We start from the raw sequence: 16,695 nt of genomic DNA, 5'->3' as shown, positions 1-16,695 counted from the left end.
GAACAGTTGAGAACTATTGAATCAATGATATAAACTGTTCATATGTTAATGTCATCAAATCAATATAATTTTATATAGAAAACACATGATCAAATCCAGTGATATCAAGCCATTTTATTTATAGGGGAGCTATAGCAGTAAACAATCACACATCACTATCATCTGTTAATTCACTTAAATGATATATTATCCAAAATAAATGTCATTTAACTCATTTGAATATTTAAAAATCACATATGAAGCAACACAAGTGTCTCATGAGAGCAAGAAATCATTAAATGTTAGAAAGTTGATTTGTGGTTGTTAAAGACATTGAATCAATATCACTTTTCCATTAAATGTTAAATAAACATTGAACTCCATTCACAAACATTTTTGCTTTAGTTGAGCTCTTGACTTAAGAGGATAAATTGAAAGAGTTTTCAACATTAAAAAAGTCTCTTTATTCCTCTTTTGTGGTGCAGATGAAGTTGAGTTGTTGAGATCGAGGAAGGCTGATCCAGAGATGATCTCCTCCAGACTGAACCGCTCCAGCTCTGTGTTCACCGCTGCAGTCATTCAGATGATACTGACCCTCTGGAGCCCAATTCTGATAGCAGACGACCTCTCCTCGTACCCAGATCCAGAGATCCATGAGACAGTAATAGTGTAACCCCAGCCACACCTGAGCAGTCGAGGCCTGATGAAGAACTTCAGTCACCATGAGCTGAATCTTCTCTGAATCCACTGAAACCAGATCAACATGATTCTCTCTGCAGTAACTTAAAGCTTCAGTCCAGCTCAGATTCTTCTGGATCAATATCAGCTCATCTGAACACACAACAAAACACAAACACTGTGACTGAACTGAGATCAGTTTCATCATGAAGAAACTTCTGTCATCAAACACACACATTGACTTTTATTAACTCACCTTCATGACACACAAAAGTATGAGAGACACTGCAAGACACGTCATGCCATTGACCCCCATTATTCATATGGGCCTCTATACAATCTTCAAAACCACCATGATTATCAGGTTGTCCAGACTGCCAGTATCTGAATGAGGAGTCAGTGTTATCTGACCACTCCCACAAGTCTCTGAACAGACCAATCCAGACAGATGTCTGAGGATTATTAATGATGTTGTGAATCAGTTGATTGTCAGTCTGGTTCCTCACACTGGTCAGATCAGTATGATGCTGTCTGCATAATCTCTGAGCTTCTCTCCACGTTTGACTAGAAGAATCAATGATGTTTGTTTTACTGCTGTCTGTTGAAGAAAAGAAAGATTCAAGTCTCATGATTTTCATTCATTCTCATTACAATCACAGTTCAGATGTTAATCTACAGAAACTTGTTTCTTCTAAAGTCTTAATAAATGCTGAACTTGTTCAGGTGTCAGAACACAATGTGAATATGAAAGCGTGGAGTGATGTCAGAGGTCCTAAAACACGTAGAAACAGTTCTGAAACATCAAGCTACTTACAGCGTATCATCAACACAAACTGACTCCATTTACAATAAAACAAACAATCACATCAGACACATGAATATAAGAGAACAAGAGTCATGAGGTCCACTGAAGGAAACACTGAACACCATTAGAGGTTTTGATCTTATTGTTCATGTTTTCATCTTCACTTCATTATCTCTTTGACTCGATCTGATTTGACTCATTCACTTGTTCAATATGGAGAAATCTAAATCATTCTGTGCTGGAGACCCAAGGACTGGAGTTAAACCCCAGACTTAAACTTAGACTTCACTTCAAAATAAACTTTCATCAACTTATAAGAGGCCAGTTTAGTCTCTAGCAGTATTACAATAGTCCACCTACAGGGACACTACTAGCAGACTGATCATTATACACTCACTAAATCAATAAATAACACTTAAAATACACTTAAACTTTACTCCTGAACACTGTTTTATAAGGTTTGGTGTCAGTTAGGTGTAAAACTCACTTGGTGGAGCATCAACACACTCATAAGACACATTCAGGTATTTGAAAGTCCCACCACAAGGATCAGTGAAAACTTCATTGTTCACAACCATAGAACAACTCGTTTTTCCATCACATCTGTGAGAATAAATGCAAAAAACAGCAAAAATATATAAAAGATAATCTGATAATATCTGATAATATCTGACAGCTCTTTAATAATGTTTTCTGTTCTCACCGAGTGGCCATCGTACTTAGAGATGTGCTCAGAGTGCACTGAACATTTGTGATCTGCTCATCTGGTTTTCCAGTAGAGCAGGTCTGTCGGTCTGTTCGCCCATAATTGGCTGAAAGGATTTTAATGGTTCCCTGATCTGTTGATAAAAAGTCACATCACAGACAAATGTGTTTGACAAATCTTAATTTTCTCTTTGTGGACTTGATGCATGAAACTCACCACAGCTGAGAAGAACAGTCTGTGAATCACAGATGATTAAATCCTTTGAAACACCTGAAGTCAGAGATGAGAAGTGAATAATATGTAGTGATGCACCTGTTACATTGACTGTCTTTCTGTCATGAATCTCGGGGAGAGATCTCAGGGTAGAACCCAAATGCAGGCAGACACAGGGATGAAGGGGTTAACAAGGACTTTAATAATAACAACAAAAACACCCACGATGGGGAACACTAACTAAACACAAAAACAGAAAACAACCACTTCCCACAAGGGGGCAAAAATAACTAAACACTGGGTAATCTTAACAATACATACAGCAGACTGGAACATGACCAATGAACTCTACATTCAGGGCTGGAAACATGGACAGCATACAATGAACAAGCACAGGACAATGAACACGAGGATGTTTTATAGGGGAACAAACACATGATAAAACAAGGGGCAGGTGTAGGTACTGAAACACATTTAGGGAAAGTTAACGAGACAAAAGGGCGGGAAACACTGACGAGACACGAGAAAGCACATGGCAAGTCAGAATCAAAACAAAGCCATGTCTTTCTCACACAAAACCTAAGGCTATGCCATGACTCCGCTGCAAGACCAAGAATAAACATGACACGATAGCGGAATCATGACACTTTCAGTATTAACCGTCTTAAATCACAAGTGTCCAATCCTGTAGAGTTCAGCTCCAACCTGTTCATCTGACCCACATGTGTTCTGTGTCTTAACTGTGATGTTTATTATTGTTTCTTATGATCGCGTGTTCTGTGTCTTAACTGTGATGTTTATTATTGTTTCTTATGATCTCGTGTTCTGTGTCTTAACTGTGATGTTTATTATTGTTTCTTATGATCGTGTTCTGTGTCTTAACTGTGATGTTTATTATTGTTTCTTATGATCGCGTGTTCTGTGTCTTAACTGTGATGATTATTATTGTTTCTTATGATCGCGTGTTCTGTGTCTTAACTGTGATGTTTATTATTGTTTCTTATGATCGCGTGTTCTGTGTCTTAACTGTGATGATTATTATTGTTTCTTATGATCGCGTGTTCCGTGTCTTAACTGTGATGTTTATTATCTTATGATCGCGTGTTCTGTGTCTTAACTGTGATGATTATTATTGTTTCTTATGATCACATGTGTTCTGTCTCTTAACTGTGATGATTATTATTGTTTCTTATGATCGCGTGTTCCGTGTCTTAACTGTGATGATTATTATTGTTTATTATGATCGCGTGTTCTGTGTCTTAACTGTGATGTTTATTATTGTTTCTTATGATCGCGTGTTCTGTCTCTTAACTGTGATGTTTATTATTGTTTCTTATGATCGCGTGTTCTGTGTCTTAACTGTGATGTTTATTATTGTTTCTTATGATCGCGTGTTCTGTCTCTTAACTGTGATGTTTATTATTGTTTCTTATGATCGCGTGTTCCGTGTCTTAACTGTGATGATTATTATTGTTTATTATGATCGCGTGTTCTGTGTCTTAACTGTGATGATTATTATTGTTTCTTATGATCGCGTGTTTCTTATGATCTCGTGTTCTGTGTCTTAACTGTGATGTTTATTATTGTTTCTTATGATCGTGTGTTCTGTGTCTTAACTGTGATGTTTATTATTGTTTCTTATGATCTCGTGTTCTGTGTCTTAACTGTGATGATTATTATTGTTTCTTATGATCGCGTGTTCTGTGTCTTAACTGTGATGATTATTATTGTTTCTTATGATCTCGTGTTCTGTGTCTTAACTGTGATGATTATTATTGTTTATTATGATCGCGTGTTCTGTGTCTTAACTGTGATGATTATTATTGTTTCTTATGATCGCGTGTTTCTTATGATCTCGTGTTCTGTGTCTTAACTGTGATGTTTATTATTGTTTCTTATGATCTCGTGTTCTGTGTCTTAACTGTGATGATTATTATTGTTTATTATGATCGCGTGTTCTGTGTCTTAACTGTGATGATTATTATTGTTTCTTATGATCGCGTGTTTCTTATGATCTCGTGTTCTGTGTCTTAACTGTGATGTTTATTATTGTTTCTTATGATCGTGTGTTCTGTGTCTTAACTGTGATGTTTATTATTGTTTCTTATGATCGCGTGTTCTGTGTCTTAACTGTGATGATTATTATTGTTTCTTATGATCGCGTGTTCTGTGTCTTAACTGTGATGATTATTATTGTTTCTTATGATCACATGTGTTCTGTCTCTTAACTGTGATGATTATTATTGTTTCTTATGATCGCGTGTTCTGTGTCTTAACTGTGATGTTTATTATTGTTTCTTATGATCGCGTGTTCTGTGTCTTAACTGTGATGATTATTATTGTTTCTTATGATCGCGTGTTCTGTGTCTTAACTGTGATGATTATTATTGTTTCTTATGATCGCGTGTTCTGTGTCTTAACTGTGATGATTATTATTGTTTCTTATGATCGCGTGTTCTGTGTCTTAACTGTGATGTTTATTATTGTTTCTTATGATCGCGTATTCTGTGTCTTAACTGTGATGTTTATTATTGTTTCTTATGATCGTGTGTTCTGTGTCTTAACTGTGATGATTATTATTGTTTCTTATGATCGCGTGTTCTGTGTCTTAACTGTGATGTTTATTATTGTTTCTTATGATCGCGTGTTCTGTGTCTTAACTGTGATGTTTATTATTGTTTCTTATGATCGCGTGTTCTGTGTCTTAACTGTGATGTTTATTATTGTTTCTTATGATCGCGTGTTCTGTGTCTTAACTGTGATGTTTATTATTGTTTCTTATGATCGCGTGTTCTGTGTCTTAACTGTGATGTTTATTATTGTTTCTTATGATCTCGTGTTCTGTGTCTTAACTGTGATGTTTATTATTGTTTCTTATGATCGCGTGTTCTGTGTCTTAACTGTGATGTTTATTATTGTTTCTTATGATCTCGTGTTCTGTGTCTTAACTGTGATGTTTATTATTGTTTCTTATGATCGCGTGTTCTGTGTCTTAACTGTGATGTTTATTATTGTTTCTTATGATCGCGTGTTCCGTGTCTTAACTGTGATGTTTATTATTGTTTCTTATGATCGCGTGTTCCGTGTCTTAACTGTGATGTTTATTATTGTTTCTTATGATCGCGTGTTCTGTGTCTTAACTGTGATGTTTATTATTGTTTCTTATGATCACATGTGTTCTGTGTCTTAACTGTGATGTTTATTATTGTTTCTTATGATCGCGTGTTCTGTGTCTTAACTGTGATGTTTATTATTGTTTCTTATGATCGCATGTGTTCTGTGTCTTAACTGTGATGTTTATTATTGTTTCTTATGATCTCGTGTTCTGTGTCTTAACTGTGATGATTATTATTGTTTCTTATGATCGCGTGTTCTGTGTCTTAACTGTGATGATTATTATTGTTTCTTATGATCTCGTGTTCTGTGTCTTAACTGTGATGATTATTATTGTTTATTATGATCGCGTGTTCTGTGTCTTAACTGTGATGATTATTATTGTTTCTTATGATCGCGTGTTTCTTATGATCTCGTGTTCTGTGTCTTAACTGTGATGTTTATTATTGTTTCTTATGATCTCGTGTTCTGTGTCTTAACTGTGATGATTATTATTGTTTATTATGATCGCGTGTTCTGTGTCTTAACTGTGATGATTATTATTGTTTCTTATGATCGCGTGTTTCTTATGATCTCGTGTTCTGTGTCTTAACTGTGATGTTTATTATTGTTTCTTATGATCGTGTGTTCTGTGTCTTAACTGTGATGTTTATTATTGTTTCTTATGATCGCGTGTTCTGTGTCTTAACTGTGATGATTATTATTGTTTCTTATGATCGCGTGTTCTGTGTCTTAACTGTGATGATTATTATTGTTTCTTATGATCACATGTGTTCTGTCTCTTAACTGTGATGATTATTATTGTTTCTTATGATCGCGTGTTCTGTGTCTTAACTGTGATGTTTATTATTGTTTCTTATGATCGCGTGTTCTGTGTCTTAACTGTGATGATTATTATTGTTTCTTATGATCGCGTGTTCTGTGTCTTAACTGTGATGATTATTATTGTTTCTTATGATCGCGTGTTCTGTGTCTTAACTGTGATGATTATTATTGTTTCTTATGATCGCGTGTTCTGTGTCTTAACTGTGATGTTTATTATTGTTTCTTATGATCGCGTATTCTGTGTCTTAACTGTGATGTTTATTATTGTTTCTTATGATCGCGTGTTCTGTGTCTTAACTGTGATGATTATTATTGTTTCTTATGATCGCGTGTTCTGTGTCTTAACTGTGATGTTTATTATTGTTTCTTATGATCGCGTGTTCTGTGTCTTAACTGTGATGTTTATTATTGTTTCTTATGATCTCGTGTTCTGTGTCTTAACTGTGATGTTTATTATTGTTTCTTATGATCGCGTGTTCTGTGTCTTAACTGTGATGTTTATTATTGTTTCTTATGATCTCGTGTTCTGTGTCTTAACTGTGATGTTTATTATTGTTTCTTATGATCGCGTGTTCTGTGTCTTAACTGTGATGTTTATTATTGTTTCTTATGATCGCGTGTTCTGTGTCTTAACTGTGATGTTTATTATTGTTTCTTATGATCGCGTGTTCCGTGTCTTAACTGTGATGTTTATTATTGTTTCTTATGATCGCGTGTTCCGTGTCTTAACTGTGATGTTTATTATTGTTTCTTATGATCGCGTGTTCCGTGTCTTAACTGTGATGTTTATTATTGTTTCTTATGATCACATGTGTTCTGTGTCTTAACTGTGATGTTTATTATTGTTTCTTATGATCGCGTGTTCTGTGTCTTAACTGTGATGTTTATTATTGTTTCTTATGATCGCATGTGTTCTGTGTCTTAACTGTGATGTTTATTATTGTTTCTTATGATCGCGTGTTCTGTGTCTTAACTGTGATGTTTATTATTGTTTCTTATGATCGCGTGTTCTGTGTCTTAACTGTGATGTTTATTATTGTTTCTTATGATCGCGTGTTCTGTGTCTTAACTGTGATGTTTATTATTGTTTCTTATGATCGCGTGTTCTGTGTCTGAACTGTGATGTTTATTATTGTTTCTTATGATCGCGTGTTCTGTGTCTTAACTGTGATGTTTATTATTGTTTCTTATGATCGCGTGTTCCGTGTCTTAACTGTGATATTTATTATTGTTTCTTATGATCGCGTGTTCTGTGTCTTAACTGTGATGTTTATTATTGTTTCTTATGATCACATGTGTTCTGTGTCTTAACTGTGATGTTTATTATTGTTTCTTATGATCGCGTGTTCTGTGTCTTAACTGTGATGTTTATTATTGTTTCTTATGATCGCGTGTTCTGTGTCTTAACTGTGATGATTATTATTGTTTCTTATGATCGCGTGTTCTGTGTCTTAACTGTGATGTTTATTATTGTTTCTTATGATCGCGTGTTCTGTGTCTTAACTGTGATGTTTATTATTGTTTCTTATGATCTCGTGTTCTGTGTCTTAACTGTGATGTTTATTATTGTTTCTTATGATCGCGTGTTCTGTGTCTTAACTGTGATGTTTATTATTGTTTCTTATGATCGCGTGTTCTGTGTCTTAACTGTGATGTTTATTATTGTTTCTTATGATCTCGTGTTCTGTGTCTTAACTGTGATGATTATTATTGTTTCTTATGATCGCGTGTTCTGTGTCTTAACTGTGATGATTATTATTGTTTCTTATGATCGCGTGTTCTGTGTCTTAACTGTGATGATTATTATTGTTTCTTATGATCTCGTGTTCTGTGTCTTAACTGTGATGTTTATTATTGTTTCTTATTATCGCGTGTTCTGTGTCTTAACTGTGATGTTTATTATTGTTTCTTATGATCGCATGTGTTCTGTGTCTTAACTGTGATGTTTATTATTGTTTCTTATGATCGCGTGTTCTGTGTCTTAACTGTGATGTTTATTATTGTTTCTTATGATCGCGTGTTCCGTGTCTTAACTGTGATGTTTATTATTGTTTCTTATGATCGCGTGTTCCGTGTCTTAACTGTGATGTTTATTATTGTTTCTTATGATCGCGTGTTCTGTGTCTTAACTGTGATGTTTATTATTGTTTCTTATGATCGCGTGTTCTGTGTCTTAACTGTGATGTTTATTATTGTTTCTTATGATCGTGTGTTCTGTGTCTTAACTGTGATGTTTATTATTGTTTCTTATGATCGCGTGTTCTGTGTCTTAACTGTGATGTTTATTATTGTTTCTTATGATCGTGTGTTCTGTGTCTTAACTGTGATGTTTATTATTGTTTCTTATGATCGCGTGTTCCGTGTCTTAACTGTGATGTTTATTATTGTTTCTTATGATCGCGTGTTCTGTGTCTTAACTGTGATGTTTATTATTGTTTCTTATGATCGCGTGTTCTGTGTCTGAACTGTGATGTTTATTATTGTTTCTTATGATCGCGTGTTCTGTGTCTTAACTGTGATGATTATTATTGTTTCTTATGATCTCGTGTGTTCTGTGTCTTAACTGTGATGTTTATTTTCTTATGATCTCGTGTGTTCTGTGTCTTAACTGTGATGTTTATTATTGTTTCTTATGATCGCGTGTTCCGTGTCTTAACTGTGATATTTATTATTGTTTCTTATGATCGCGTGTTCTGTGTCTTAACTGTGATGTTTATTATTGTTTCTTATGATCACATGTGTTCTGTGTCTTAACTGTGATGTTTATTATTGTTTCTTATGATCGCGTGTTCTGTGTCTTAACTGTGATGTTTATTATTGTTTCTTATGATCGCGTGTTCTGTGTCTTAACTGTGATGATTATTATTGTTTCTTATGATCGCGTGTTCTGTGTCTTAACTGTGATGTTTATTATTGTTTCTTATGATCGCGTGTTCTGTGTCTTAACTGTGATGTTTATTATTGTTTCTTATGATCGCGTGTTCTGTGTCTTAACTGTGATGATTATTATTGTTTCTTATGATCGCGTGTTCTGTGTCTTAACTGTGATGATTATTATTGTTTCTTATGATCTCGTGTTCTGTGTCTTAACTGTGATGTTTATTATTGTTTCTTATGATCGCGTGTTCTGTGTCTTAACTGTGATGTTTATTATTGTTTCTTATGATCGCGTGTTCTGTGTCTTAACTGTGATGTTTATTATTGTTTCTTATGATCGCGTGTTCTGTGTCTTAACTGTGATGTTTATTATTGTTTCTTATGATCGCGTGTTCTGTGTCTGAACTGTGATGTTTATTATTGTTTCTTATGATCGCGTGTTCTGTGTCTTAACTGTGATGTTTATTATTGTTTCTTATGATCGCGTGTTCTGTGTCTTAACTGTGATGTTTATTATTGTTTCTTATGATCACATGTGTTCTGTGTCTTAACTGTGATGTTTATTATTGTTTCTTATGATCGCGTGTTCTGTGTCTTAACTGTGATGTTTATTATTGTTTCTTATGATCGCGTGTTCTGTGTCTTAACTGTGATGATTATTATTGTTTCTTATGATCGCGTGTTCTGTGTCTTAACTGTGATGTTTATTATTGTTTCTTATGATCGCGTGTTCTGTGTCTTAACTGTGATGTTTATTATTGTTTCTTATGATCGCGTGATCTGTGTCTTAACTGTGATGATTATTATTGTTTCTTATGATCGCGTGTTCTGTGTCTTAACTGTGATGTTTATTATTGTTTCTTATGATCTCGTGTTCTGTGTCTTAACTGTGATGATTATTATTGTTTCTTATGATCGCGTGTTCTGTGTCTTAACTGTGATGTTTATTATTGTTTCTTATGATCGCGTGTTCTGTGTCTTAACTGTGATGTTTATTATTGTTTCTTATGATCGCGTGTTTCTTATGATCTCGTGTTCTGTGTCTTAACTGTGATGTTTATTATTGTTTCTTATGATCGCGTGTTCTGTGTCTTAACTGTGATGTTTATTATTGTTTCTTATGATCGCGTGTTCTGTGTCTTAACTGTGATGTTTATTATTGTTTCTTATGATCTCGTGTTCTGTGTCTTAACTGTGATGATTATTATTGTTTCTTATGATCGCGTGTTCTGTGTCTTAACTGTGATGATTATTATTGTTTCTTATGATCGCGTGTTCTGTGTCTTAACTGTGATGATTATTATTGTTTCTTATGATCTCGTGTTCTGTGTCTTAACTGTGATGTTTATTATTGTTTCTTATGATCGCGTGTTCTGTGTCTTAACTGTGATGTTTATTATTGTTTCTTATGATCGCATGTGTTCTGTGTCTTAACTGTGATGTTTATTATTGTTTCTTATGATCGCGTGTTCTGTGTCTTAACTGTGATGTTTATTATTGTTTCTTATGATCGCGTGTTCCGTGTCTTAACTGTGATGTTTATTATTGTTTCTTATGATCGCGTGTTCCGTGTCTTAACTGTGATGTTTATTATTGTTTCTTATGATCACATGTGTTCCGTGTCTTAACTGTGATGTTTATTATTGTTTCTTATGATCGCGTGTTCTGTGTCTTAACTGTGATGTTTATTATTGTTTCTTATGATCGTGTGTTCTGTGTCTTAACTGTGATGTTTATTATTGTTTCTTATGATCGCGTGTTCTGTGTCTTAACTGTGATGTTTATTATTGTTTCTTATGATCGTGTGTTCTGTGTCTTAACTGTGATGTTTATTATTGTTTCTTATGATCGCGTGTTCCGTGTCTTAACTGTGATGTTTATTATTGTTTCTTATGATCGCGTGTTCTGTGTCTTAACTGTGATGTTTATTATTGTTTCTTATGATCGCGTGTTCTGTGTCTGAACTGTGATGTTTATTATTGTTTCTTATGATCGCGTGTTCTGTGTCTTAACTGTGATGATTATTATTGTTTCTTATGATCTCGTGTGTTCTGTGTCTTAACTGTGATGTTTATTTTCTTATGATCTCGTGTGTTCTGTGTCTTAACTGTGATGTTTATTATTGTTTCTTATGATCGCGTGTTCCGTGTCTTAACTGTGATATTTATTATTGTTTCTTATGATCGCGTGTTCTGTGTCTTAACTGTGATGTTTATTATTGTTTCTTATGATCACATGTGTTCTGTGTCTTAACTGTGATGTTTATTATTGTTTCTTATGATCGCGTGTTCTGTGTCTTAACTGTGATGTTTATTATTGTTTCTTATGATCGCGTGTTCTGTGTCTTAACTGTGATGATTATTATTGTTTCTTATGATCGCGTGTTCTGTGTCTTAACTGTGATGTTTATTATTGTTTCTTATGATCGCGTGTTCTGTGTCTTAACTGTGATGTTTATTATTGTTTCTTATGATCGCGTGTTCTGTGTCTTAACTGTGATGATTATTATTGTTTCTTATGATCGCGTGTTCTGTGTCTTAACTGTGATGATTATTATTGTTTCTTATGATCTCGTGTTCTGTGTCTTAACTGTGATGTTTATTATTGTTTCTTATGATAGCGTGTTCTGTGTCTTAACTGTGATGATTATTATTGTTTCTTATGATAGCGTGTTCTGTGTCTTAACTGTGATGTTTATTATTGTTTCTTATGATCGCGTGTTCTGTGTCTTAACTGTGATGATTATTATTGTTTCTTATGATCGCGTGTTCTGTGTCTTAACTGTGATGATTATTATTGTTTCTTATGATCGCGTGTTCTGTGTCTTAACTGTGATGTTTATTATTGTTTCTTATGATCTTGTGTTCTGTGTCTTAACTGTGATGTTTATTATTGTTTCTTATGATCATGTTTTGTGAAGGTTTGTTGTCACTCACCATTGTAGCAGATGAACTGTGACGTCGTCACATTACAGTCCTGCTGACGCCACGTTCCATTTCTCATAAAAGCACAATTTTTTGTGTCAGTTGATGGTTCAGGTCCCCAGTTCAGATATTTCACAGGATCACCCAGAGACCACTTCCATTCATAATTTTTTTTTCTCTTCAGTCCAATCCAGACTTTCACCTGACTGTTATTCACAGTCTTCTTCAGCTCGTTCATGTCATTGATGTTGTTGACTGTGGCCAGATCTGTGTATTTCTCTCTGCAGTATATCTGAGCTTCATTCCAGTTCTTATTCATGTTTATATAGTGATAGCGGCGCTGAATGCATTCAGATATTGAACAGAGAGCTGAAAGAGAGAGTTTAGATTCAAACACATTCACTCAGATCTGGATCTAAGCAGGAGTGAGCTGACACCACACGATCATCATTTACTGACGTTTGTATTGAAGAAGCAGATTCTGACAGATTTGAGTCTGTTAGTGTCTCACAGAGATGAGCGCTTGAGTCAGCGACTCAGAATCAAATCACATTTTAAAACACGTCAGATTTGAGCCATAAAAACACTTGAGAAAACAAGAAATACAAAACAATCTCATGCTGTCAGATTCTGAGCCGCTCAATGATGGATTATTGACACAGTTTACATTTGTTTGAGTTTGTAATATATTATGTGCTGTTTGATTTCAATCTGTAATCTATTCTCATCTATATTCCTCCATCAGCAATAGAAACTCTGCATCTCAGACCTGAACATTGAAATCACAAACCTCAATCCTGAAGACATTTCAAAGCTCTTGTTTGTTAAATGTTAAATAGTTTGTTCAGTATTTAGTAACAAATTTGACAAACAGATTGAAGTTATTAAAGATCTTTTGTTTAGAGATCAGTTGAATATCAGATTTCTTACAGTGCGACTCAATTTGAGTCTTTAATCAGCTTCTGTCTCTCAGAACAAAATGTGTTTTATTTTATTTCCTAATCGTGTCCCATCACTCTAATAAACAATGAGTTATTTCAATCTAGTCCATAATGAACAAACCCTACAGTTGGGTTATAAAATAGCCTGTTGGGTTGTTTTATCTCATTGTCTGGTCAAATAGAAACATTTTCTAGGTTCATTTAACCCAGCAGTTGGTTTTTCAATTTCTGATCCAATGGCTTGAAATAACCCTTCATTCTTTCCAGTGATATTTCTTTATGTGGTGTGGTAGATCAGACCCTAGTCATAGATGATGTATATTTGTATTGACAGAAAGATGTTTTGAAGAAGCTTGATTTGCGTTTCCTGGTAAGTGTCTGGTTCATAATATTTTAATATAGATTTACAGTCGTAACAATAAATGATATTATCTGATGAACATAATATTTTAGATATATAATGGTTTCATGATAAATATGGGGATTATCTGTAAGGTAGAAATGAATATGATGTTTATCATCTGAATCTAACATGTCAAGTCAACACATGGACACGTCAGCTGTTTACTGTCATGTTTAGCATTAACCTCAGTGTATTTCATAGCATTACATCATTATTTAGAAATCATCGTCATCATATGATGTCACCGGATCCCAGTTCATTTTTCCACAACAAACGTATTTCAATAAACATGAATCGCCAATGAAAACCAAACATTAAAACACTGATCACAATAACGGAGGTTTTTCTACATTAATAGCGAGTGAAACAGTGATATTGATTTAATGCCATTAACATTGACAAATCAACCATTTTTAACATCGATTCAATGGTCACTTGCTATCTGGACAAATAAACATTCTGCATTCAGACCATTCAACTCAACAATCTCACTCAATTCATTTACTTCCATCTGAAAACTGAAACTTGTGTGAAAAACCATTGAAACTAGTTTGAACTCTGTACAGACGTCCCCCAATATCAGACGTTCAGAAGATTCATAAATAGACGTAGTTAACAGACGTAGATAGAAACAGACAGAAAACTCTGCTTTCAATTCTCCGGACATTTAAATCAAACATAAAACCAGAAACACAAACTCACCGATGACAAGAAGACTGAAATATACAATCTGAGCCATTTCTGAGGAAGAAACACATTGAAAAGCTCAAATGTTAAACTTCTGTTTGTTCACAATCTTAGTTTCCAACATTAATTCATTTACACAATTAAAAATCTAATAAATCTGTGAGTTTGTTTAGTTACTGTCATGTATAAATGTCATGAAGTTAAAAGTCAACATTTCCATCACTTAGTGTATTTCTACAGAAAGTCAGTTTCTTGATAAAGTTTCATTAAAAGTTATTTTCAGATAAATTGACTAAAACAGAGTCGTATGAAAAGAATGATATTAATATGAATGAGAATCTTACTTTTCATCTCTTGTGTGTTTCTCTGGTGAATCTGCTGCTGTTTGTCTCTCTGTGTGTTTCTATGTCTTTATATCACATCTGATCTTCAGCGCCTCACATCATTTGTTTATTTCTCTGGAAAGACTTATTTTCATATTTGACATCCTTTATCATTTGTATAATTGTTCACCTGTTGTCTGTTATGTAAGGAAATAACTCAAATGAGAAGAAACAAGATGTGCGTCTCTTATTTGCATGTGTGAAGTGTGTCAGCCAGTGAACACAAGATACAACACAGTCAAATGAGCGAGTCTTACGCCCAATGAGTGACAGCCCTGAAAACATCAAAGTAAATATTGACGTCAACATTTGATGTCATCTCATCTCATTTGTGTTTTCTGTTTCTGGGTCGGAACAATGAATGAAGTGTGAGTTTGCATTATTTCTTATGACAATATATACACGTGTTCAGTTCTCTTCCTCATTCACGTGAAGTTTGTCTGATCTCTTGGCCAACAAAGGTGTTCTGTACTAAAACTCTTTCCAGGATATCTGCAATGTTCCTGTATCCAAATGTTAAACGTCACAGGGGTCCTTTCATGCTTATTTTTGTTGTGATGGTTGTTTAAATTAAAATGTTGTTTCCAAAGAAACCAAGCGCACATGTATTATCTTGAAGTAGATAATCTGATTCAAGCAAATGTCTTATATTGTGGTGTTTTGTTGTTGTTCAGTTTAATAGACGTAATCTTGTAAGTAGTCGCCATCATGAGTTGTGTTCTTCACTCTCACTTCACTATTGCCTGGTCTGAACTCTAGTTCCATTTCTATTAATATTTTGTACATCATTTCATGAAATGTGCTGTATATATAAACTTGCCTGGCCAATGGTGACCCAAAGCAGCTTAGTTACAAACTGTCATTCAAATATCTCCGTGAGAGAAATATTTACAGGTTTGTAAGAACTGGAGAGCAAATGATGACAAAATGTTCCATACAATGGGAAAAAGAGAACATGTGGTTCTCGTTTGGAAGAACGTTTGGATTTTTACTTTATTTATCTGAGAATTTACACAATTCTATCAAATACAGTTTTTCATTAAATCTACTAAGGCACTTAATCTATTTTATTACAGAGTATTATGCAAATGAGCAGCGGAATTAGGATATTCGCTGAAGATTCTCGTATAAAACATGTAATGCAAATATGAAAGTTATCAGGTTTAGAGATAAATGAGGGCGAGTAAATAAAACCTGAATTTACATTTCGAGTAAGAATATGAAGATGAATGCGATATTAGTGTATAACCAGATGCTGTGTGATAAAACTGTCATGTTAGTTCACGTTAGGTGTTGAAGTACAAGTTTAAGATTTTGTCCGATTCATTGATGTGCTGATGCACTAAATGAACTGAACTGCTAATATCACATCACCAACAGTTGTAAGAAATCCTTCAAGCTTCAATCCAGAGTCACTTCACTCCCTACATAGCAGACAGCCACCCTTCTCAGTCTTCATTGAAAAAAATGTCTTTAAATAATTGTAGTTTCAAAGGTCATTTGTTTTTACAAATCAAGCTAAATCATCACAAAGAGTACCATCCCAAAATACACCATATTCACTAATAGAAATCTATCAAAATCCTGACTGAAATATATCTATGACATTAGTACTTTTCCAACCAATATGTGTACGCTGTGAAATTTATTCTCATTACAGTGCCGCTCTGGTAAAACTCTGCTGTGGGGCGAGTGGCCTTTACCCTTGCCGTGTGAAATGCTGGCGATATGAAACAGAACGCACACGTGTGTAAAGAGGTCGAATGGAGATTTCATCAGAGTTTGTGAAGTGTGTCGTGTTGACAGGCAACGGTCATGCAGTTGCGAGAGGATATGTGAGTGTCTGTGATGTTTACCTGTGAAACAGGACTGACTTGACCAAGGTGACCAAATCTCTACTCGCGTTGTAGCCAGCACACACAATGGCGATGTGAATGGTCTGTAAATAGAAAAATAAATAAACACTGCAGTTTTTTATCAGGTTTGATGATTTGTTTTTATCACACTTTTATATGTTTCAAGTCTTCTTCAATGCAGTGCTGTTGCTAGGGTCACAAGTTCACCTTAATGAATAATTTAAAGGCGACAATTAAGTAAGCAGAGAATATATTTTATACCTGGTGTGCTGTCCAGGGAGAGTGTTCTGAGGTCGGTATTCTT

At 34.5% G+C, this 16,695-nt stretch overlaps 1 protein-coding gene across 1 annotated transcript; it reads right to left on the bottom strand.

Moving 5' to 3' along the window:
* Window positions 1-95: 95 nt before the first annotated feature.
* Window positions 96-14,533, bottom strand: LOC306893323 (secretory phospholipase A2 receptor-like). The gene is made up of 8 exons (XM_079455103.1): window positions 14,497-14,533; window positions 14,168-14,206; window positions 12,134-12,490; window positions 2,385-2,438; window positions 2,166-2,301; window positions 1,950-2,065; window positions 914-1,255; window positions 96-810 (listed from the first exon to the last, which is right to left on the bottom strand). Exons 1-8 carry the CDS (start codon window positions 14,501-14,503, stop codon window positions 443-445), a joined length of 1,419 nt encoding a protein of 472 aa, XP_079311229.1. The 5' UTR covers window positions 14,504-14,533; the 3' UTR covers window positions 96-442.
* Window positions 14,534-16,695: the final 2,162 nt, after the last annotated feature.

Source organism: Barbatula barbatula (assembly GCF_947034865.1).
Source record: "Barbatula barbatula genome assembly, chromosome: 4".
NCBI classification, from domain to species: Eukaryota; Metazoa; Chordata; class Actinopteri; order Cypriniformes; family Nemacheilidae; genus Barbatula; species Barbatula barbatula.
This window is presented reverse-complemented; position numbering and strand designations above follow the sequence as displayed.

Coding starts and splice junctions, on each gene's coding strand:
- LOC306893323 (XM_079455103.1), bottom strand. Junction 2,439..12,133: donor ACAGTTCATCTGCTACAATG/GTGAGTGACAAC, acceptor CTCTGACTTCAG/GTGTTTCAAAGGATTTAATC. Junction 811..913: donor TACTTTTGTGTGTCATGAAG/GTGAGTTAATAA, acceptor TTGTGTGTTCAG/ATGAGCTGATATTGATCCAG.